This window comes from Leptonychotes weddellii, chromosome 15, assembly GCF_054177405.1.
Source record: "Leptonychotes weddellii isolate Sample4059 chromosome 15, ASM5417740v2, whole genome shotgun sequence".
In the NCBI taxonomy this organism is placed as follows: Eukaryota; Metazoa; Chordata; class Mammalia; order Carnivora; family Phocidae; genus Leptonychotes; species Leptonychotes weddellii.
The window spans coordinates 39,204,614-39,228,325 of NC_138383.1; the positions used below are offsets into that span (position 1 = coordinate 39,204,614).

At 46.4% G+C, this 23,712-nt stretch overlaps 1 protein-coding gene across 4 annotated transcripts in view; it reads right to left on the reverse strand.

Annotated features, from left to right (window-relative positions):
• PRPF8 (pre-mRNA processing factor 8) overlaps positions 1 to 23,712 on the reverse strand; it is a 335,003-nt gene that overhangs the window by 23,051 nt on the left and 288,240 nt on the right. The window contains exons 1-24 of one of the 4 annotated variants that reach the window (XM_081806060.1): positions 11,941 to 12,049; positions 11,642 to 11,752; positions 10,782 to 10,950; positions 9,680 to 9,844; positions 9,384 to 9,602; positions 9,060 to 9,272; positions 8,808 to 8,933; positions 8,619 to 8,724; positions 7,136 to 7,326; positions 6,890 to 7,009; positions 6,609 to 6,798; positions 6,355 to 6,474; positions 6,110 to 6,244; positions 5,113 to 5,242; positions 4,313 to 4,509; positions 3,978 to 4,184; positions 3,688 to 3,851; positions 3,410 to 3,536; positions 3,099 to 3,291; positions 2,628 to 2,815; positions 2,228 to 2,466; positions 1,855 to 2,001; positions 1,450 to 1,660; positions 1,127 to 1,243 (exon numbers count right to left, since the gene is read on the reverse strand). In XM_081806060.1, coding sequence (XP_081662186.1) covers positions 1,127 to 1,243; positions 1,450 to 1,660; positions 1,855 to 2,001; positions 2,228 to 2,466; positions 2,628 to 2,815; positions 3,099 to 3,291; positions 3,410 to 3,536; positions 3,688 to 3,851; positions 3,978 to 4,184; positions 4,313 to 4,509; positions 5,113 to 5,242; positions 6,110 to 6,244; positions 6,355 to 6,474; positions 6,609 to 6,798; positions 6,890 to 7,009; positions 7,136 to 7,326; positions 8,619 to 8,724; positions 8,808 to 8,933; positions 9,060 to 9,272; positions 9,384 to 9,602; positions 9,680 to 9,844; positions 10,782 to 10,950; positions 11,642 to 11,741 — 3,774 coding nt within the window. In that variant the 5' untranslated portion in view covers positions 11,742 to 11,752; positions 11,941 to 12,049. Of the gene's footprint in view, positions 1 to 1,126; positions 1,244 to 1,449; positions 1,661 to 1,854; positions 2,002 to 2,227; positions 2,467 to 2,627; positions 2,816 to 3,098; positions 3,292 to 3,409; positions 3,537 to 3,687; positions 3,852 to 3,977; positions 4,185 to 4,312; positions 4,510 to 5,112; positions 5,243 to 6,109; positions 6,245 to 6,354; positions 6,475 to 6,608; positions 6,799 to 6,889; positions 7,010 to 7,135; positions 7,327 to 8,618; positions 8,725 to 8,807; positions 8,934 to 9,059; positions 9,273 to 9,383; positions 9,603 to 9,679; positions 9,845 to 10,781; positions 10,951 to 11,641; positions 11,753 to 11,940; positions 12,050 to 23,712 lie in introns of those variants that run through there. The other 3 variants (XM_081806061.1, XM_081806062.1, XM_081806063.1) reach the window with 3 other exon arrangements.

The following is a 23,712-nucleotide window of genomic DNA, read 5'->3' on the forward strand; positions in this document are numbered from 1 at the left end:
ACCCATGGAATGAATAAGTTACATAATTCTTATTATTTGGCCCCTGGAGGCAATAAGCCAACCTAAAAAGATAAACTTTTCTCTTGTACTATACCCCCCCAAAAACATGAGATATTTTAAGTAAGAAATACTAAGATAATGGGCGCCTGTATGACTCAGTTGGAAGAGTATACAACTCTTGATCTTGAGGTCATGAGTTTGAGCCCCAAATTAGGTGTAGAGATTACTAAAAACAAACAAACAAGGGGGTGCCTGGGTGGCTCAGTCGTTAAGCGTCTGCCTTCGGCTCAGGTCATGATCCCAGGGTCCTGGGATCGAGCCTCGCATCGGGCTCCCTGCTCCGTGGGAAGCCTGCTTCTCCCTCTCCCACCCCTGCAGCTTGTGTTCCTTCTCTCGCTGTGTCTCTGTCAAATAAATAAATAAAATCTTTAAAAAAACAAAACAAAACAAACAAACAAACAAAAAACCCTAAGAAAACGTATCCTTAACAAAAGCATTGTTTGGAGCACAGCCTAATAAGAACCTGGCATTTCCCTCTCTTTTTGGCATTATTGATGCTCTTGAGAGCATCAGCCAAGACATTATGTGCACCATTATGGCAGCATGGAAAGAAAGGAGGAAGAGCAGGGTGGCTTTTTAAACCTTACAGAAACCTAAGTATACAGAGTTAACAAATCCCCAGATTATTCTTTCTCAATTCCAGCTGCCTTCAGCTGGGCCTTTGGAAGCAACTGAAAGGGAAAATAAACACTGAGATAGCTAGTTATACTTACTTTTTAACATACATATTGTTATTAGTTAAAAGATTAACTACATGAATAAATAGTAAGCCCCTGGTAAGATGCAAAAAATGAAAATTTTGTTCAAATTAAAGAATCCAATTTCTGTTCTTACCTTAATTTAGAGTCATCACAACTATGCAGAACTAGGCTGCACATTCCCTACAAGGTATTCTCAGAAAGTACCTGAGTTGATTTGACACTCTTAAGTTGCTATACCATAAATCATGGAAACTGGTACACTGAGAAAAGCTGGGAAGAAACAAGAGCCAACCAGGGGAAGAGTTAAAAGGGATGGGAGATGGACAGAGGACATGAGGCAAGCTAGGGCTGACTGCCTTATATACCTTGGTGAAGGTGGTAGAGCCAGAGGCCATCAGAATTTGACGCACACGGTTGTGGAAGCGCTGCATTGACTCATCATCCACACGCAGGAAACACTGAGCTGTCCGCTCCTTAGTAACCTAAACCATAAGGTCAAGGTTAATTTGTCTCTGATATTGCCACAGAAACAAGGACCAACTCTGACCCCCGCTCCCCACTAAACACTACCCACCCAACAAGGCTCAATCGACCGATAATGAAAAGGTGTGATGGTGTTCCACACCCCTGCGTACCCCAGAGGTACAGGGGTGGTAATGCTACTCTAAGCCCCCTTTCCAGACTGTACCTCATTCTGTAGGTTCCAGACCCCATCCTTGTGGGTGAACTCCTCATAGCTGGTGCGGCATTTAGGTAGGATGCGGCACTCAAAGCCACACATGTTGAACAGCAGGTTGGGGTTGTCCTTACTGTACACAGACACGAAGCTGTTCTCCCACTGAACTGTAGTCACTGACCGTGGCAGACGGTTCTTGATGTCCCAGAACACTGCCCGACCCCTGCTCACAGAGAACATATGATCACATCAGTCTCCTGGAACTTGAAGGAACTTCCCTCAGAAGGCCAGACTCACAGTATTCTAGGACAGTACACTCCTCCCACCCAGGACACAACCTCATAATTCCCTCTAACTGTCCTCTGGTTCCCTCAGGCTGATGTCCTTCCAGCTCCTGCAGCCCCAACTTAGACTCACAAGTTGACATCATGCTTCATGAGGCGCATGCGGGCATCTCGGGGCCAGCACTTCTTATTATTATAGCCAACGATATTTTCATTGTTGGGGTCAGGATGCTCTGTCAGGTAACGCTGGATCAGGTCCCGAGCCTCATCTGCTGTGAACCTATACCAGGCAAGATGCATTGCTGAGACTGAAATAACCTGGGACCTCATAAGACCTACAGCTCCGCAGATAAAGCCCGCCTCCAACCCCCACCCTACTCACAGGACTTCATTCCGTTTTAGAGCCCCAACCCTGCAACAAGTCAACTAAGGTAGAAGAGCTGTGTCCAGAGGCTGGGCATATGCCTCAATGCCCTGCAAGGATAAGAATCCAGGCAAGCCCTCACCTGAAGAAAATGTGGATACGATCAATGTATCTGCAGAAGAGACGGATGGGGTGGGCAGCCTCAGTGGCTATGTCCTGGAAACTGAGAAAGTCATTTGGCATCTGAGGGGGCCCAGCCATCTCACTGGCCCGGTGCAGTCCCAATACCAGTAGATCCATCACCAAGCCATAGTACTGCACGATGAATGAGGCAAACTGCAGGCCTCTAATGATCCCATAGGAATTTGTATGGTTCATGTCCTAGAAAGAAAGATTTACAACTCTGAACAATTCTTAACTCATGGCCATGTCCCAGCCCTCTCTGGGGCCTATCCTCTTTGGTCCTCCCCTCAGCAAATCCTACCTCAGGGAGCCAGACACACCCCTCCCCAATTCCTTGATACCCTCCCCCCAAGACACACCTTATAGTTGATGACGACATTGTTCTTGGCTGTCATGTAGTCAGCTATGTTGTGGTCTACGATGAGTCGCAACAGCCTATTAAGCAGGGTCAAGTCGATCTTTTCATACATCTTCTCAAAGCGTGATTCCAGCATGACATTGCACTCACCCTCACTTGTCTCCCACACGTCCTGCAGATTATTAATGCCTGAGGAGTAGGCAAAACAGGTCTCCAGCAGGTTAGAAATTCCAAGGCTAGTGCCTGCAGTACCTATCACAACCCATAACCTTGTTCCACTCCACTCATTCATTTGGACTGCTAAGAATGTCGGCTTTGCTGGGTTTAACATCAACACTATGACCTCGGCACTAAGCACCAAGAGAATAAACTAATTCTACTGCCTGGGTGAGAATTCTGATGTAGAACTCAATTCACCTCAAATCAACCCAACTCACCTCAATCCCCAACGGCAAAGCCAGAAAAACTTTACCTTGGCACCACTTGTAAACAAGCAGAGGAGGTGGTTCTGTGTCAGCAGGCTTGATCCAAGGTGGGAAAAGGCGGCGCTTGTCAGCTTCATACCAAAGGTACTGGTCCAGGTAGGCATCAGTGATTTTCTCCAGCGGCTCCACATCATACACCGGCACCAGGTGGCTATAGAGATCCATGAACTCAATGCCCACCTGTGGGACAAAGAAGCTGGCTTACTTGGATCCACCAATCACCTGAGGCAACCCACTACTCTGGGGGCCATGAATGAATAGCATAGCCAATAGAAAACTTGGGGGGCAGCTTACTCACTTCTTTAAAGGCTCTCTGTGTGAGGAGATGACGCTTGATGCGGGACAATGCCTCATGGGGGTTGTCATAGGCTTGCTCGATCAGACCTAGCTCCTCCCTCTGAGACTGGTTTAACCGAGACTTCACACTGACAAGGAAACAGGAAAGATGAATGGGAAAACCAATAGGAAGCCAAACCCAGGAAGGCCTGAGGCTAAACCTCCTTCCTTTGGACTGACAATGATGCTGTTCTTCCCGCTCTCATCTTTCCAAAGGAATCCACCTATTCTACTCCTCACCTGTAAGCTTCCTTAAGCCGCTCCAAGGCCAAGATGAGCAACTTGGTGTCATGCTTGTAGGAGAGTGGGGGGAATGGGATGGGTGAGAATCTCCGGCTCTCCAACCAATGCACAGTGGTGGTATACACGGCCACCGCTTCCTCCGCTGTGATGTACGGCCCATCCTGCGAAACAGACATGATAATCAGCCTCCCACTGTAGCCTAATCCCTACAGACAAGGCATGGTCCCAACTCTGCAGTCTATCCTTCTGCCCACTCCCCACGTCCAGCCTAGCCTAAGCTGCCTAACCTTTAGGTAGTTGTGCTGTCGCTCCTGTTCTGCCTTCAGATACAGCCGAGTGAGGCGGCCCAGGTTCTTTTTGCAAACAGTCTTGTCCACAGTGGCTCCACGGCGGATCCGTTCTCGGTTGTAGTGGGCAGTGTTGGTCCACCAATCAGCCTTGGCCTTCACATACCGAAGGATCATATTCTCTATGGGTGTTGGCAGCCCAGGTACCTGAAAGTACAAAAGGCACAATGAGAAAGGGATAGCAACCACACAGCTCTGAAAGGGAGCCCAGGAGTGGTAATCCTACCCCCAGGAAGATGATGTCCATGCCTTCTCGGAGTTGGGGCGACACCCACCTTCCAGGGAATGTTGGCCTTCCAGCAGCGCCAGGCTTCACTGAGGTGCTGCAGGATTGTCCGGGCCTTGTTCTGTTTGATTCCCTCAGGCATCATGTCCAGAATGTCATGCATCACAGCTGCCCGAAGCTCAAGGTCAAAATGCGACTCCACTCGCTGCTTTGTAACAGTCTTTGCCACCCCCTTAGAGTGTCGGCCTAGGGGTGAAATTGATTAAAAGCAAGATTCACTGCTTTCAACGAGTCTCTACCATCATGCCCCCTCATTAACCACAGTTACACTGAAATCAAAAAGTATAAACAAGGTGTCCATATGCCCAGCATATACAAAAAAGACAAGCTATCTCAAGACATTCACAACTATGCCTCTGAGAAATTTCCATTCTGCAAATGCAAGATAGCCTCAGGCCCCAGAGAGGAGCACAAGGAACAGAATAGTAGGTCAGAATCACTAGAGAATGGGACCTTTTTTTCTTTTTTAAAGATTTTATTTATTTTTTGAGAGAGAGAATGAGATAGAGAGCATGAGAGGGGGGAGGGTCAGAGAGAGAGGCAGACTCCCTGCTGAGCAGGGAGCCCGACGTGGGACTCGATCCCGGGACTCCAGGATCATGACCTGAGCCGAAGGCAGTCGCTTAACCAACTGAGCCACCCAGGCACCCCGAGAATGGGACCTCTTAGAGGCAATCCAGCAGGAAGGGATTCTCAGTCTCAAACAAGGGCAGGGGATAGAATGGGAACATATGATCTACCCGTGAAGTGATAATAAAACACAAGCTGGACACAGAGAAAACCACTCACCTTCAAACTGTCGGGCAAGGAGGTTGCCCAGCCACCGCTCCAGCAAAGGGGTGATGCCACGCATGAAAAACAGCCAGACCCGCCAGCCAGCAGCCCAGAAGCCACAGCCAGGGCCCTTCCCTACAGGACCCTATGGTCCCAAGCAGAAATCAAGAACGTAAGTTAGCAATTCATTTAGAGAGCAATAGAAAACTGCACACAGGTGGGGTCAAGAGAAACTCATCTTAGACAACAGAGGGGAAATGAGGCAAAACTCTGGGACCTCAACATCTAAAATGGAGTAAATGAGGAATTCCGAGGCAAAAACCAGTAACTGAGATTCCCTATTTAAAGGCAGCTTTCAGGGGCGCCTGGGTGGCTCAGATGGTTGAGCGTCTGCCTTCGGCTCAGGTCATGATCCCAGGGTCCTGGATCGAGTCCCGCATCGGGCTCCCTGCTAGGTGGGGAGCCTGCTTCTCCCTTTGCCTTTGCCTCTCTCTCTCTCTGACTCTCATGAATAAATAAATAAAACATTATTATAAAAAAAAATAATAAAGGCAGCTTTCAGGGTGCCTGGGTGGCTCAGTTGCTTAAGCGTCTGCCTTCGGCTCAAGTCATGATCCCAGGAGTCCCCGCATCGGGCTCCCTGCTCACAGGGAGTCTGCTTCTCCCTCTGCCTGCCACTCCCCCTGCTTGTGCTCTCGCTCTCTAGCAAATAAATATATACAATCTTAAAAAAAAAAAAAAAAGCAACTTTGGGGGGAAGTATTACAATTCACAAGGAGAAGGCAAGTAATGATACACGTAGAGCATCTCTCTAACTCAGTCCAGGAAAAGAGCCCTGACTAGACCTAAAAATTAAAATGGATCTGAAACTCAGGGTCTTCAGGTGGAGACTGGCATCAGGCTCCGCACTGAGCATGAAGCCTGCTTAAGATTCTCTCCCTCCCCGCAATGAATGAAGGAATGAATGAATGAACTGGATGGAGAAAGTGAGAGTACGAGGGCAGGGTCCCACCGTGTTGAAGCGGTAATAGATGAGATGCTTCAGGTCCTTGCACATGCGAATCTGCCGCATCAGCTTGTATTTGTACCGGTACATGCCCGTCAGCTGCCCCACGTGAGCAAAGATATACTGCAACCCATCCGCCAGCTGCAACACAATGACCCCATCGGGCTTTAAGCTAGAGCCAGCTCCACGATCAGCGCAGGCTTCATTCAGCTTCCCTACTTGGGGCGGGGATCGGGGATACCTGGCCTCACCTGGAAGGCATCCACATTGCCCAATCGATACTGCACGTGACTGTCCACCACCAGCTTAGTTAAACGCAGAACTTCTCGACACAGATGGAAAGCATTCCCGAAACGAGATTTCTTTCTTTCCTGGAGAAGGTGCCAAGAATAGGAAAAACATTAATCAGCCATGGTCCCAACTGGATGGGTGCCTTCCTCAGAGGACAGAGCAAAATCAGTCCATCCCTCAAGCCCAGAAGACCGTCACGGTACAATGCACACACCTTGGTGGTGAGAGTCTTGACAGGTTTAAGATTGAAGTTGTAATCTAGGTGCAGATAGTTGAGGTTTTTACGGTGAATGAGAAGGTTGAGCATGTTGTAGCCCTGGCGGCAAACCTGCAGCCCCACCTCCACCCAGTCCAGCTTCGTGGACTGAAAGAATTTGGTGGCTTTGAAGGAGCGAAACAGGTACCTGGGGTGGGAATAAGAGGGAAAGGGAGAGTTAGCTTCCTGGTTAACTCTGGAACAAAAGAAGTCTGAGCAATGACCCTCAGGCACCTTACCTCTTCTTTTGGGCTTTAGGGGGCCGGTGCTTCAGGGCATTCAGCACATAGTACTTCAGCAGTTTCTGGTAGGAGACCCTCACTTTCACAGGCTGCCCAGCAGGACAATGCTCCCGATACCTGGGAAAACAAGCCAACTAGAGCTAGCCCATCTTCCTTCTAATCCCTCTGTGAAAGGCTGCATGCCCACCCAGTTGGGAGTCTTTTCTCCTATACATCCACTAGAATCCCCCCAGGAAGTCTTACCAGTTCTTGACAAGGGGGATGTCCAGGGCCCGGCGGGTGCGACCAGAGCGTAGGTTGAAGGGCCGTGGGGCCCAGAGCAGGGCAATACCATTGGCTGTATTGTCTGTGTAGAGGGGTGTGTCCTTCAGGAAGGGCTCCACAAACTCTGGGAGCTCAAACTCCTCATCATCATCAGGCAAGGGTTCCTGGCTCTGAAAGAAGAACGCCCCAAGGGTTCAGCTCCCATTGAACTGGGAAGAGAACTGGGATGAGAGGGAAACTCTCTGGGGCCGAGCACAGTGGCTCCATCTACCATGGAAACTGGACTGCCAGACAAAAGAAGCCCTAAAGGGCCAGGGCAAAAGGGGCCAAGGGAGCAAAGAACAAGCCAGGACCAACCAGGAAAGCAAGCATCACTCCTCACACCCTAACAGGCTCACCATCAAAGGCCTCCCAAAGGAGCCCCAATACCTTAAGTGAACACAAAAACTGTGCTAGGGTAAGGAGGTCTGTTAAGAAGAACACTATGGAACGTGGGTAAACATCAAAAACATTATTCCAAATGTAAAAAGCCAATCACAAAAGACTACGTACTGTAAGATACTATTTATATAAAATCTCTAGAATAGTCAAATCTACAGAAAAACTAGGAGATGCCTAGGAAAGGGAGGTTAGAGGGAAACAGAGTGACTGCTAATGGCATGGGGATTTCTGGGATGATGAAAAGGTTCAAAAATTACCTATGGGAATAGCTGAACTACTCTGTGAATAAACTAAAAGCCACTGAATTGTATAATTTAAATGAATGAGTTGTAGGCGTATGTGAACTGTATCTCAATAAAAGGACTGTAGAAAAACCCATAATGCAAACAGACCAAAATACACTATACACGAAGTGCCAATCACAGAAACCCAGATTACACCAATAACTTAGTTTGAGCCAAGTGCTGAACGGTCAAATTAGCTTAAAGCTCAAGCGGAACACTAAACAGGATGACAAACATGTCTCCCTCAGCTGAATTTTTATCTAGTAACACTTCAGCCACAGTCAGGAAATTTCTCTTCAAAGAACTAAGGTCAGGGGCGCCTGGGTGGCTCAGTCGTTAAGTGTCTGCCTTCGGCTCAGGTCGTGATCCCGGCGTCCTGGGATCGAGCCCCGCATCAGGTTCTCTGCTCCGTGGGAGGCCTGCTTCTCCCTCTCCCACTTCCCCTGCTTGTGTTCCCTCTCTCACTGTGTCTCTCTGTCAAATAAATTAAAAAAAAAAAAAAAATCTTCAAAGAACTAAGGTCAGGGGTGCCTGGGTGGCTCAGTCATTAAGCGTCTGCCTTCGGCTCTGGTCGTGATCCCAGGCTCCTGGGATCGAGCCCCACACTGGGCTCCCTGCTCAGCGGGACCTGCTTCTCCCTCTGCCTGCTCCCCCTGCTTGTGCTCTCTCACTCTCTGACAAATAAATAAATAAAATCTTCAAAAAAAAAAGAACTAAAGTCAAATGTTCCTTCTCACCTTGACGGAGTGCCTGTGAGAAATTGGGTTGATCAAAGGATCAAAGTAGAAAGCTGGGAGATCGGGATCCTCAGTTTTGATGAACACAACATTAGGAGTGTGGTACCTAAAATGAAAGAAGAGTAAGCTCAGGTTCTCCCGCCCTAGCCCAACCCTCTCTTTTCCCCCCACCTTCGCTGTAGCTCTCACCAGGTGAGGTGGACATGGTGTGGAAGATTGTTGTACAGGTAAGGAAAAGCGATCTTGTATTCAGTGCGGATAGGCTGCCGGATGATGATCTTGTTAATATCATTGAATTCATTCCAGTCTTCATCCCTAGGGTACAAAATAAAAGATGAGCAGACTAGTTGGGGAGTTTGAAAACTACAACAGGATCTCAAAGATCAAGATTAGATTTTATTCAACCCAAGGTGCCTATAATCCCTAATATCTCCAACTTACTGGAGATTGATGTCTCGAACAAGAGGTTCAAATTTGGGGCCTCCAGGAATGGCCATATTGAGTGCCTTGGAGGTAAAGAAGGCCTTTAGATCAAACAGATAGAAGTAGTTGTCATCTACCAAGTCTGTCAGGAGCTGATTGGCCAGGCGGTAGAGAGTGGACATCATGGGCAGTGTGAATTGCCAGCGCTGGTAAGTGGAGCCATTCACATACCTAGGAAAAAAAGACAGGCCTATGTCATACCTAGCCAAGCCACTGCTCACCCAGGATTCCTTCTGGATTTCCAAAACTCTCACAGGAGCAGTAACTCCAACCATCACTCACTTCCGGCTGTCCCTCAATGGCTGGTGGTCATAGAACCAGTCCAACACAGGGGCATCCTCCTCAGGGTCCAACTCTAGCTGAATGGCCTCCAGGGGTTCAACATCTAGGATGTTGTCAGCATAGTCCAAAGGTGGCTCCTCATCATCAAAAGGGGGGAAACGCATCCTCTTGAAATGCCTCCTGTCTCTTTTTTCTCGACGCATCATAATCCACATTGACCTAAAAGTCAGCCAAGTCACACTATGGTTTCCACCCACGGCCCCCAACCACCACCCCCACATTCCAGCCTCTCTCACCCCCACTGGGAGATGTAGACAGGTTCAATGACCCAGGGAATCTCATTGACAAAAGAAATGGCTCCAGTGATGTGGTACAGCACAGGCACGTCCCGAATCTGCTCCCAAGGCATAGGCATGTTCTCCAGGAGTTTGAGGACTGCATGCGGCATGTACTTGAGGGCACTGCAACAGGAGGGAGAGAGAACTACAAATGACAAGGTGTTCTGCTACCTGTGCCACGCGGAGAGGCTGCATGGTATCACAGTACCGCATTCCACAGAAAAGCCTGCCTTACAGTCTAAACTCTCAAACTTAGCACACAGGCCCTCCTCGACCAGGAACACTGTCCGTCCCCCCAAGCCTCCCCCACCCCCGCTCTCCAATTGTGCCACTCTTCCCCTTAAACTTCACAGTCCCACAATATTGGGTTTCTGTCCCTCTGTATCAACAGCTGTCCCTCTAAAGACAGCTTTTGGACTATTGCGCATTCTATACTCTCTGTACCTTCCCATAAAAAATAATAAAACACTCATGTTTTATCATAACCATCTTTCTCGTGTCTGTCATGCCACTAGACCATAAGATCCAGAAAGGCCATTATTTTCTATTCACTGCTATATCCCTAGCACCTAGCACAGTTCTCATAAAACATTTTTTCATAAACATCTATGGCTATCTTGAGATATCTTAGACCACTTTATTAAGTGGCTAACATTTCTGCATCCAAATGGAAAAGAGATTTGCACCTGTATTCACTCAGCTTGGGGCCACAGAAAAACAAGAGTATACAGGCTGTAGGAGTTAACTATCTTGAACCTCTCAATTCTGCTCACTGAGGAGTTACAGGCAACAAGAACACAGTGTCCTGTTATGGGTTTCAACCCATTTAAAGATAGGGACATCTTATCACAGCTTCAATAAATTAGTGCCTAGGGCAATCAAGAGAGTAAAGGATGATCTCAAAATTATCACAGAATCCTAGGTTTTTCTCTTCTCTTCTAACCACCAACAGGGGCTGTCATAGAGGATTCCTTTCTCAAAATGACAGAGCAGCTATCCAGGACAGGGAGAAGCGAAAGGAGCCAATCTCCAAACGATATACTTCCAAGAGATGCCTTACCCCAAGTAGACCCTTTTGTCATGGCGAAACTTCCTGTTGGTCATGTCTCCATGGTCTCGGATGATCTTTCTAACATGTTCTGGGGGCATGTCTTCCTTCTGAGCATCCACAAATCCAAACTTCCGCTTTTCCGCATAGCGCTTGGCCTGTAATTGCTGCCATTTTCGGGCTACAAAGACACCTCAGTTTAAATAACTGCATACCCTTAGCCTAATCATCCCCACCTCTTGACCCAGGGTAAGCCCCTGTCAGGATGTATGAGTTAGGGGTGGGCACACAGCAGGAGCACTCTCTTATCTCACTCTGCTTTACTCTTTCCTCTATCACATTTGTGACTGTCTTAACATTTTTGTTACAGATTCTTAAGTTTTTTTATTGTCTACCTCCCTCTCTGCAACTTAACCCCTGTCAGGGCAGGGTTTTTTTCATTGCTTATTGTGTCCCCATGGCTTGGATCAGCGCCTGCAAATAACACCTTATTTTTTTTTTTAAAGATTTTATTTATTTATTTGACAGAGAGAGAGAGAGAGCACAAGCAGGGGGATCGGCAGGCAGAGGGAGGAGAGGGAGAAGCAGGCTCCCCGCAGAGCAGGGAGCCCAGTGTGGGGCTCGATCCCAGAACCCCGGGATCATGACCTGAGCCGAAGACATACGCTTAACCAACTGAGCCACCCAGGCGCCCCAACAGACACCTTTAAACAGTTAATTAGATGAAAAAATAAATGGGACTGTGAGTGAGTTGACACCTAATGCTCTGACGCTTGCCAAAACGGGGAAAGGAGTGAAACCCGCTACGCGCACGCGCACACCCGCCCTAAGCCTGCGGACCCGCAGGCACCGCTCCCGCACGCGTTCTTCACCTTTCTCTTGCAGCTTCTCCTCCGACATGTAATCTGGCAATGGGGCTAGAGGGCCGGGGACCGGGTTACCCGGCCCTCGGTAAGGAAATACTCCGGCCATTCCCGGAGAATCTGGGAGACAGAGAAAGAAAAAAATTAACGAGCAACCGGGCCGAGCCTAGCAGGAAGGCGTCGACACCCCCGGCCTGCAGTCCCGCTTTGCTCAGAGTTCGCCCAGCCCGGCCCCTCCCAACCTTCCGGTCATCCAGCCGGACCCCATCACGCCTCCCGCAGCCCAGCCCTTAAAGCACGCAACGCACCCCCACAAACCCTCACACAGACCGCCGCTTTCTTCGCAAAGCAATGGCGGCAAACCTACGTCCGCCGCGCGTTCCCAATGCCGGGAAGTACGCAACTCTCGTTCAGCAGTTGATCCAATAGGCGCCCGCGTGCTCAGACGGATTAGAGAGCTCACCAATAAGACTTGCAGATAGGGCCAGAGGGGGCGGGTCCATAGGCGGAAAGCTTAGAACGCAAAAGGGTGGGGTCCGGTGGGCGCAAGCCCCGCCTCCCACCTTTTTCAGGCTGTCCTGGGAACCTGTAGTAGATGGGCCTCGCTTTACCGTCCGCGACTGGGGGCCGTCAGACTACGGCAGACCTGATTTTTGAAAAATAAATTTGTTCCAATCTGCACATTACACTGTGTCTAGTTTCGTAAATGTAGACTTGAGGACTGCTAGCTCCGAGTCCATCAGTCCTTTGTTCGTTCACACCTTCATTCATTAAGCCTTCATTTGAGAGCCCAGTATGTTTCAGAGGTTGGAAATGCAACAGGGGAAAAAGCCAAGCTTATGGAGCTCATAGGGAACGGGGAGGCCAAGCAACCCAGAATCTTACAATGCAATGTGATGGGAGTTGGGGGCAGGGCATTTAACCCTGCCTGTGAAGTCAGAATTAGACAATAAACCTGAAAAAATAAAAAAGCCTTGGGGAACAACTTTGCTCAGTGTCTTTACCACTCCCCCTCCGTTCCATTTCTTCTCTCTCTAGCAATGATTGCATTATGGAGTATATAGTGGACACCTTATAAATGCTTCTTGTTTCCCTCAGGTTCTGCCTGTCTTGCTGCCTGAATTGTGCTCCATCTCCTGCCATCCTTGTTTCACTTTCTCTCTCATTCTATCCTAACAACTTTATTTATTTATTTTAAGCTTTCTTCATTTATTTGACAGAGAGAGACACAGCGAGAGACGGAACACAAGCCGGGGGAGTGGGAGAGGGAGAGGCAGGCCTCCGGCCGAGCGGGGAGCCTAACGTGGGGTGGATCCCAGGACCTTGGGATCATGACCTGAGCCGAAAGCAGACACTTAACGACTGAGTCACCCAGGCGCCCCTATCCTAACAACTTTAAATCTGACTTAGTCAACAGGTAAGTTTGTTTGAACTCACACAGTTTACTGTGGAGGATGCAGAGGAATTGTAACTGATAAACCTCTCAATCTGGCTGAGAATTTAGGACTCAAAGGTGAAATGATAGAGAAAAATGCAAAGAAGAGTTCAGGCAAGGGCTGGCTGGTGCGGAGATTCACAGTCACAGAAGGAAGAGGAGCATTAGTAAAGATTTGATGGAAATGGGTGGGTGTGAAGGATTTGATGGAATAAAGAATGAGGAAGGAAAAAGGAATCCCAAGTGGTAGACACTGCTAGAGTTGGAGTTTAGAAAGAAGAACCAATATGGCAGCTCTGAAACCAGCCAGTCAATCAGACGGGCAACAGTAGAAATTCCACCATCATTATTATTATGTTCATCATTGTCATTATCATGAAGTCCTTCCACCTGTATAAGGTTTACTTGTGTGGCCGGTATTATTCTAAACCCTGGGAATGGGGTGCCTGGGTGGCTCAGATGGTTAAGCATCTGCCTTCGGCTCAGGTCATGATCCTAGGGTCCTGGGATCGAGCCTCATGTCCGGCTCCTGGCTCAGTGGGGAGCTGCTTCTCTCTCTGCCTCTCCCCCTGCTCGTACTCTCTCTCTCTCTCTGTATCTCTGTCTCGAATGAATAAATAAAATCTTAAAATAAGTAAATAAATAAACCCTGGTAATATCCTACTATTGTCTGTGGTTTTGTTAAAAGTACTAATGTCGATTTCTGGTTTTGATTTTTCTGCTATGGTCATGTAAGAAGTTCCCAAGTGGGTGAAAGGTACATGGGAACTCTCTGTACTATTTCTTTTTCTGTCTCCAAGATCAAGTACTGAGCTGAGATCAAGAGTAGGACACTTAACCAACTGAGCCACCCAGTCACCCCTCTTTTTTTTTAAGATTTTATTTTTAAGTAATCTCTACACTCAACGTGGGGCTCTAACTCACAACCCTGAGATCAAGAGTCATGTTCTCTACTGACTGAGCCAGCCAGGTGCCCCTGTACTATTTCTAAACAGTATTATTGAGATATAATTTGCATTCCAAATAAATAAAAACAAAACAAAACAAAACAAGTCCCCTGTCCTTTATTTGATATGCAAAAATTTTCTTTCACTCTTAGGGTTATTTTTTCATTTTCTTGATGGGTTGTTTGGAGATCAAAGGTTTTTAATTTAAATAAAGTTCAACCTATCAAATCTTCCATTGCTTATGACTTTGGTGTCAAATCTTAGAAACCATTGCCTAATCCAGCCTACAAAGATGTACTCCTGTGTTTTCTTCTAATAGTTGTATAATTTTAGCCCTTACATGTAGATCTATGATTCACATTCAGTTAATTTTTGTGTGTGGTGTGAGATAGGGTCCGAATGCATTCTTTTGCATGTGCGTATTCCGTTGTCCCAGTACCATTTGCTAAAAAGACTATTTTTTCAGTTTTGAATTGTCTTGGCCCCTTTGTCAAAAATCAGTTGACCATTTGTTTGTTTCTTGACACTGTTTTATTCCATTGATCTATATGTTTATCTTTATGCTCTCTGTGCCATTTTTGCAATTTTAATGTGAGCTTAAAATCATTTCAAAATAAAAAGCTAATAAATAAATAAACTAATTTAATCCTCAAAACAACCTTAGAAGATAGTTATTATTATTATACCCATTTTACTGATGAGAGACCCAAGCTCAGAATGATTGAGTAATCCGCCTCGGGTCACATGGCTAATTACACAAAGCATGTGCCAGGTTTTGTCTAACAACATTATATGCATTAGTTCATTTAATTGTCACAATAATCCAACAAGGTAGCTGCTCTTTTTTTTTTAAGATTTTATTTATTTAGGGACGTCTGGGTGGCTCAGTCGGTTAAGCGTCTGCCTTGGGCTCAGGTCATGATCCCAGGGTCCTGGGATCGAGCCCCGCGTCGGGCTCCCTGCTCCACAGGAAGCCTGCTTCTCCCTCTCCCTCTGCCTGCTGATCCCCCTTCTTGTGCTCTCTCTCTCTCCGTCAAATAAATAAATAAATAAAATCTAGGAAAGAAAAGATTTTATCTCACCATAAGCAACTGGATCCAGAACATATGGGTTTTTTGTTTGTTTGTTTGTTTGTTTGTTTGTTTGTTTAGTAAATTCTGCCCCCAACATGGGGCTTGAACTCATGACCCTGAGATTAAGTGTCGCATGCTCTACCAACTGAGCCAGCCAGCTGCCCCTGGAGCTTATGTTCTTAACCATACTGCTATATCATCTCTAAGAAGCATAATGTTGGATGGGAAAATCTGGCCTAAGCTGTAGTTGGTCTTGAATTCCAGAGCTTTGGCAGCATTTTGACTCTGCCAGTAATTTGATCTATTTGCCAATGTTTTCCAAGCTTTTTCTTTTAAAGCTGGAAAACATTTTTGTAAATGGAATAACTTACAAATGAAGAAACTTTAAGACTTAAAGAGTTAAGAACTTCTCTTAAAGTCTCTTAACTGGTCAAACATAGTCTGAGTTAGTCTGACGAAGCTCAGTTGAGTAGCAAAGTGACAAAGCCGAGAACAGATCTGAACAGAAAATATTACCTGTCATTGTTATGGACCATTCATTACATCCAAACCAGTCTCCTCATTGTTTATAGAGTTTAAAACTGGACTTGGAGAGGTGCCTGGGCGGCTCAGTCAGTTGGGCATCTGCCTGGCTCAGGTCCTGGGATTGAGCCCTGGGTAGGACTCTTGTTTCTCCCTCTCCCTCTGACCCTCCTCCCCCCACTCATGTTCTCTCTCGTGCTCTCTCTCTCTCAAATATATAAATAAAATCTAAAAAAAAAACTGGACTTGAAGGTGATTGTGGGTTATATAAATGAAGGAGTCCTCTGGCTAGAAATACACAAGTGTTGAGTCTGGAAGCTAAGACTAGATATTCAATCAACAGACCAAAGCTGATACTAAAGCCATAAAAAGAATGACAGAAAGTCAGATGAGGAAGCCCAGAGACACAGTCTGGAACAGGAGGATGCCGGAAAAAGCTAGGGAAGTAATAGCTGGAAAGGTTGGGAGAGGCCCATAGGAAGGAAGAGCTTCAAGAAAAGGAAGCCCTCTACCGTGTTAGATGATGCAAGAAGTAGAGGAAGACAGAGAAAGGACATGATCTTGGCAAGAAAGAATTCTCTGAGCGAGGAGAGCAGTTTCAGAAAAATAATGGGACAGTAAGGTTCCTGGTTGCCAAGGAGGTTCATAAAACAATGAAGACAATGGGAATCAACCATTCATTTGAAAATTTAGGCATAAAAGAAAAACAAGAATTTGGACTGTAGCAAGAGGGTTAAGAGAAATTGAGATAAGGAGGAAGGTAGATTAGAGTCATAGAAGTGGCAGAGGGGTGCCTGGTTGGCTCAGTCAGTTGAGCGTCCGACTCTTGGTTTCGGCTCAGGTCATGATCTCAGGGTCACAAGATCAAGGAGCGGCAGGCTCCAAGCTCAGCAGGGAGTCTGCTGGAGATTCTCTCTCTCTCCCTCTCCCTCTGCCCCTGCTTGCACACACACACTTTCTCTCTCTCTCAAAATAAATAAATAAATCTTTTTTAAAAATCTTAAAAAAAATCGTTGGTGTGCCTGGGTGGGCTCAATTGGTTAAGCGACTGCCTTCAGCTCGGGTCATGATCCTGGAGTCCCGGGATCGAGTCCCGCATCGGGCTCCCCGTTCGGTGGGGAGCCTACTTCTCCCTCTGACCCTCCCCCTCCCTTATGCTTTCTCACTCTCCTTCTCTCTCTCAAATAAATAAATAAAATCTTTAAAAAAAAATCATAGAACTGGCAGAGACATCAGAGATTATCTTGTCCAAAGTCCTATACAACGCAGTAAGTCTTTTCAAAGCATACATTCACTTAAAGATTTATTTCTACAAAAGTTTAACACACACCTCCAGGTGCTGGCCTTGCCAGGGTACCAGGATACAGAAGACAGCCAACCAGACCAAGGCTATCCCTGCTGGGAGCTTGCATTCTAGATGGGGATATTAAATAGCTAGTTATACAGTTAATGTTTTTAGTTTCAGTTTTTACAAAGTTATACAGTCTCATAGAATTTGTTACAAAGAACAGCTGCCTAATATTCCCTCTGCCCATTTCTCCCTCTCCAAAGAAAACCACTTTCACCAATTTTAGCCGATCGTTTTGGCGTTTATTTTCATATCTCCAAATAAGTGTGTAATGCTACCTTTCTTAAGTAGGCTCAACGCCCAACATGGGGCTTGAACTCAGAATCCTGAGATTAAGAGTCACATGCTGTGCCAGCTGAGCCAGCCAGGTGTCCCTGTATTGCTATGGTTGATTTTTTGCTTTCAGAGATTTACTTACTTCCCACTACAGAAAATAGAGATCCAACTCTCCCCGCTAGCCTCCGAAATATATGTATATCCTTCCCACTACCATTCTCCCAATCTGGTTATTGAATAATTTTGGAAAGATTTATAAGCAGTGTTTATGTAATTGTGCATGTAATAACAATAGCCAGCCCTTATACTCTGTGTTAGGCACTTTTCTAAGCACATTGCACATGTTAATTAATTTAATTCTCATGATAATCCTATTACTGTCATTCCATTGCACAGATGAGGATACTGGGGCACAGAAAAATCAAGTAACTTGCCCAAGTCCACACAGCTAATAAGTGGCAGGTTTGGGATTGTAATCCAAGCAGTCTGGCTCTGGAAGCCACAACCTCAGGTTCCCTCCCCACTTGCTGTAGGAGGACATAGCAGTATTGGGTGAGTGCCCAGCCTCTGAGACTCTCATTTATTTCCTCACTCCTCAGGTACAGAGGGCTGTGCCAAGGCCCACCTCCTGGGCAGACATTTTCCTCTTGCTAAGGATCCAGCCTATAGGGGAGAATCTACACCTCTCCTGAACCTTCCCCCTAAGTTATTACCTCTCCTGTCCCCCTGTTTAGTGCACTCACCTTCGCCTGCCATTTGTGTGTCTATCATCAGTAATTCACGTGAGGTTTTAATGTAAAAAAAAACAAAACAAAACCATACAAACAAAAAAACTTTATTATGCCTGTCTATACAAATGTTATGTGCAGATTTGCAGCTCATTCATGTAGTCAACAATGACTGCATTTCCTTTCCTAAGCAACTGTTCATTTTGTCTATAGTTAACAGATGCATCTGTTCAGTTTTCTATAGACTCTTTGGCAATTACTCCCCTGGCTCCTCATTAGTTTTAAATCTCTTCTCAAATATGCAGACATATAAGGCAGCCTATCAGTTTCACCTTTCCCAAAAGGTACCTTCCAGAGCTTTATGACCCACTGTAGTATGCCAGCTTCCCTCTCTGCTTGCTTATTGTACAGCTCTCTTCCTAGGATCCCCATTCAATATCATCCTGGAAAGTCCTTTCTTCTCTTTTATCTTGATTCTCCTGTTTTCTTCATCTGTGTGCTCCTCTTTCTTGTTTAATTCCCCCCCCTTTTTTTTTGGTGAAGTGTATCTTCTAGTAGTTACCTGAAAAGGGTGCATGGAAAATGAATTTGGGGGGACAACCCTCACACTTGATTGGTAGTTTGGCTGGGTATCAAATTCTAGTTTGAAATAATTTTCCTTCAAATTTTTGGTGACATCACTCCGTTACCTTTTAGCTTCCAGTGTGCTGTTTAGAATTCCAAAGTCATTTTTATTCCCAGTGTTTGTATGTAACTCTCCCTCCCCTCTAGAACATTAATCTCAATGTCCTGAAATTTACCTATAATGTTGCTTGATGTAAATCTATCTTCTTTCACTAGACTGGGCATTCCACGGACTCCTCAATATGTAATAACCGCAACTCATGTTCTTTGGTTTTGAGGAGTTGTCTTTCATTATTTCACTAATGATTTTCTTTCTCTTTTTTTCTCAGTTCTCTCTTTCTGGGACTCCGATTATTATTTTTTTTTATTTTTCTATTTTTTTAAAGATTTTATTTATTTATTTGAGAAAGAGAGACAGAGCACAAGAAGGGGGAGGGGCCGAGGGAGAGGGAGAAGCAGACTCCCTGCTCAGCAGGGAGCCCGATTCGGGGCTCAATCCCAGGACCCTGGGATCATGACCTGAGCCGAAGGCAGATGCTTAACCAACAGAGCCACCAAGGCGCCCCTCCCATTATTATTTTTTAAAGTAAACTCTGTACCCAACATGGGGCTTGAACTCACAACCCTGAGATCAAAAGTAGCATGCTCTACTGACTGAGCCAGCCAGGCACTTCGTCCCATTATTTTGATGTTGGGTCTCCTGCACTGGTCCCATGATTGTCTCATCTTTTCTCTCCTAATTCTGGAAAATTCGCTCAATTTTCTCTTCCAACTCTTCCATGAATTTTTCATTTCCAGTATTACATTTAATTTCAAAGTACTCTTTTTGGTTTTCTCTGAGTGTCTTTTTTTTTTTTGCTAGTTCTTATTTCATGGTTACAATATATTTCCTGGTCTCTCTGAGGAAAACAATAAGAGCTTTTCTGAAATTTTATTCTCCATGCATAGTCTCTGCTTTCTGTGTGTTTTCCCCCATTTTTCTTTTACTATATATACCATGTTAGAGGCTTTCCTCAAATGTGCATAATTGGTTCTTTAATTAAACTTGCAATAAGTACTTCCAATGAAAAGTACAGAGAGATTTGACCTAATTATAGGGGGAGGGTCATGGGCATTTCTTTGGAAAAAGACATGTTGGAAATGAGCACTGAGGGGTGCCTGGGTGGCTCAGTTGGTTAAGCACCCGACTCTTGTTTTGGCTCAGGTCATGATCTCAGAGTGGTGAGATAGAGTCCCATGTTGGGCTCCGCACTCAGTGTGGAGTCTGCTTATCCCTCTCCCTCTGCTCCTCCCTCCCCCCACCCCCGCTCTTGCTCTCTCAAATAAATAAAAAAATCTTTTTTTAAAAAATTTCATTTATTTATTTATTTGAGAGAGAGCATAAGCAGGGGGAGCAGCAGGTAGAGGGAGGAGGAGAAGCAGGCTCCCCGCTGAGCAGGGAGCCCAATGTGGGACTCGATCCCAGGACCCCGAGATCATGACCTGAGCCCTTGAAGGCAGATGCTTAACTGACTGAGCCACCCAAGTACCTCAATAAATAAAAAAAATCTTAAAAAAAAAAAGAAATGAGCACTGAAAAATGAGAATGTAAAAAAGAAGAAAAGAACAAAGAAAAAAAGAAAAAGAAAAGTGAGAGTATATAAGATGTAGGGTGTGGGGTAGGAGGAGGGGAGCCAGAAAGATGGGAGCAGGCGATAATGGGAAGCCTACCAGGCATTGGCCATTGCCTGTACAAGGTCCTGAGAAAGAAAGAGTGAAATAGTGAAACACAAAGTACCATGAGTCTGGAAAGTAGACAAGGGTAGATCATGCAGACCACTATAAGCCACATCAGGAGTCATGCCTTTATCTTAAAAAGAAAGAGGAGCATCTGGATGGCATCAAGCAGGAGAATGACACGATCAGATTTGCATTTTAACAATCACAGACTGGGGGGCGCCTGGGTGGCTCAGTCGTTAAGCGTCTGCCTTCGGCTCGGGTCATGATCCCAGGGTCCTGGGATCGAGCCCCGCATCGGGCTCCCTGCTCGGCAGGAAGCCTGCTTCTCCCTCTCCCTCTCCCCCTGCTTGTGATCCTGCTCTCACTGTGTCTCTCTCTGTCAAATAAATAAATAAATAATCTTTAAAAAAAAAAAAAACCAATCACAGACTGGCTGCTACATGGAGAATAGTTAGAGAGGCATCCTCATGTCACCCGGGCTAACGATGACAGTGACTTTGACCAGTGTGGGAAAGCAGAGATAGAAAGGAATTAATGGATGTGGAATCCATTCCAGACTGGGTGATCAATCAGATGTGTGAGTACGGGGTAGGAAGTGGGGTGACATGCTTGAGGGTGATTCTTCCGTCCCTGGCTTACACGGTGAGTTGATGGCAGCGCTATGCACAGACCGGGAGAGTCCTGGGAAGGCTGCAGGTCTGGACAGAGAGTGCCTGACTTAGCTTCTGCACAAGACCTTGGATGTCAGAATGCAACAATCCCACCCTCTAGACGTTCGTTCTGGTTCATTCTCAGTCTGTCGATGACCTGTTTTTACATTTCTTACCTCTGGTTTCCCTCCTCTGGATGATCCTTCCTTTTCCAATTTCCCACCTTAAAAAAATCCTAATTCCGGATTTCCCATAGCCAGGGATCTGGCGTGTTTACTCCATAGTATAAATACTTTATAGGTACTTGTTGAAAGGAGAAATAGGGGCGCCTGGGTGGCTCAGTGGGTTAAGCGGCTGCCTTCGGCTCAGGTCACAACCCCAGGGTCCTGGGATCGAGTCCCGCATCGGGCTCCCTGCTCAGCGGGGAGCCTGCTTCTCCCTCTCCCTCTCCCTCTACCTGATGTTCCCCCTGCTTGTGTTCTCTCTCTCTCTGATCAATCAATAAATAAAATCTTAAAAAAAAAAAAAAGGAGAAATGAAGAAAAGTGGTGCCAGTAATAGCTGGAGACACAGAATAAAATGGGCACATCTTCCTGGATCATAAAACTGACAATTTCACTTGATATTTTGTAAAAAAAATATATATATATATATATATAATGTATATATATATACACACACATAATATATACACACATATGTATTTATTTACTTTTAAGATTTTATTCATTTATTTAAGAGAGAGGGAAAGAGCACCAGCGCATGAGCAGGGGGAAGGGCAGAGGGAGAAGCAGACTCCCTGCTGAGCAGGGAGCCCGATGTAGGGCTCGATCCCAGGACCCCGAGATTATGACCTGAGCTGAGGGAGACGCTTAACTGACGGAGCCACCCAGGCATGCCTATTTATTTATTTTTAAAAGATTTTATTTATTTATTTGACAGAGAGAGAGCACAAGTGGGAGGTAGGGGCAGAGGGAGCGGGCAGACTCTCTGCTGAGCAGGGAGCCTGACTCAGGGCTGGATCCCAGGACCCCAGGATCATGACCTGAGCGGAAGGCATGAAGGCATATGCTTAACCAACTGAGCCACTAGGAGCCCCTTTATTTTTTTTTTTTAAAGATTTATTTATTTATTTTGAGAGAGAGAGAGAGAAGTGGGGGAGGAGCAGAGGGCAAGGAAGAGAATCTCAAACAGGCTCCATGCCCAGCACGGAGCCTGACACGGGGAGCCTGACATCATGATCTGAGCTGAAATCAAGTGTCCGACACTTAACCGACTGAGCCACCAGTCGCCTCTGTAAAAAAATTTTAAATCAAGTATTATAACTTCTTGGGGCGCCTGGGTGGCTCAGTCAGTTAAAGGTCTGCCTCGGCTCAGGTCATGATCCCAGGGTCCTGCTTGGTGGGGAGTCTGCTTCTCCCTCTCCCTCTTCCACTCTCCCTGCTTGTGTGCTCTCTCTCTCTGTCAAATGAATAAACAAAATCTTTTTTAAAAAAGTATTATAACTTCTAAGTAATTTCATATGGTATTTTTTTTTAAGATTTTATTTATTTATTTGAGAGAGAGAGAGAGAGAAACAGCATGAGAGGGGAGAGGGTCAGAGGGAGAAGCAGGCTCCCCGCCGAGCCGGGAGCCCGATGTGGGACTCGATCCCAGGACGCCGGGACCATGACCTGAGCCGAAGGCAGTCGCTTAACCAACTGAGCCACCCAGGCACCCCATATGGTATTTTATATGAAAACATAGCAAGAGACTTTGAAGCAGAATGCAAAGTTCATATGAATTTTTAGAATTCAGTATATGTCAAGGAAGGGCTGTTGTAGCTGCCCTACCTAGGCCGTGCCCCCTGTTTCCCTGCCCACATCCCCTTGACCTCCCCAGCTCCGCACCCTTGCTTGCTGTCAGGGTGGAAACCTCTGGATTTGGGGAAGAGCTGGGGTTAGGGAAGGAAGGGCAGGAGCTTGAAGCAAACAATGTTTGGACAAACTGCTGAGGGGAGCAAGTAATCAGCAGAGTAACGGTGATGTTGTTTGTTTTTTTTTTAAGAATATTTTATTTTATTTATTTGACAGAGAGACAGAGAGAGAGCACAAGCAGGGGGAGCAGCAGGGGGAGAGGGAGAAGCAGGCTCCTCGCTGAGCAGGGAGCCCGATGCAGGGCTCGATCTCAGGACCCCGGGATCATGACCTGAGTTGAAGGCAGACGCCCAACCGACTGAGCCACCAGGCGCCCTAGCAGTGCTGTTCTAGGCCAGTGTGGCAGCAAGACTTTGTGGTATTCCAGTTCTTCAGGCTTCTCAGTCCTCCTCTAGCCATGCCCTGACCTGGGATCAGGGGCAAACACTGTGCCAGTCTCTCAGCCCCCAGGATTAGCAATGCCAACCAGTGAAATTCAAGGAGGTCAAGGAGTCTTTGAAGGGCATAGGCAGGTAGGCCAGAGTGAGGGGGACAAAGCTGAAGCCCAAGAAATCATTTCCTATCCCTGGAATGTCAGACACTACCCCAGAGTGGTTTTGGGGTTGGGTGGTGGTAGGCAGGGAGCCCTTGGCAGGGACCCTCACGTTGCACGACACAAAGGAACTCCCATTCTTCTACTCCTACCCCTGGGTTTACATCCTTACTTCAGCTGAAAGAGCTCGCTAGGTCTGAGAATCGCTACTGTGTCCGGTTCCTGCAGAAGATGTGGCAAGTGAAGGTTTGTTTCCCACCAGGTGAGAGGCAGGGAAAGAATACACACAACATGGAGTTAAGTGATATTC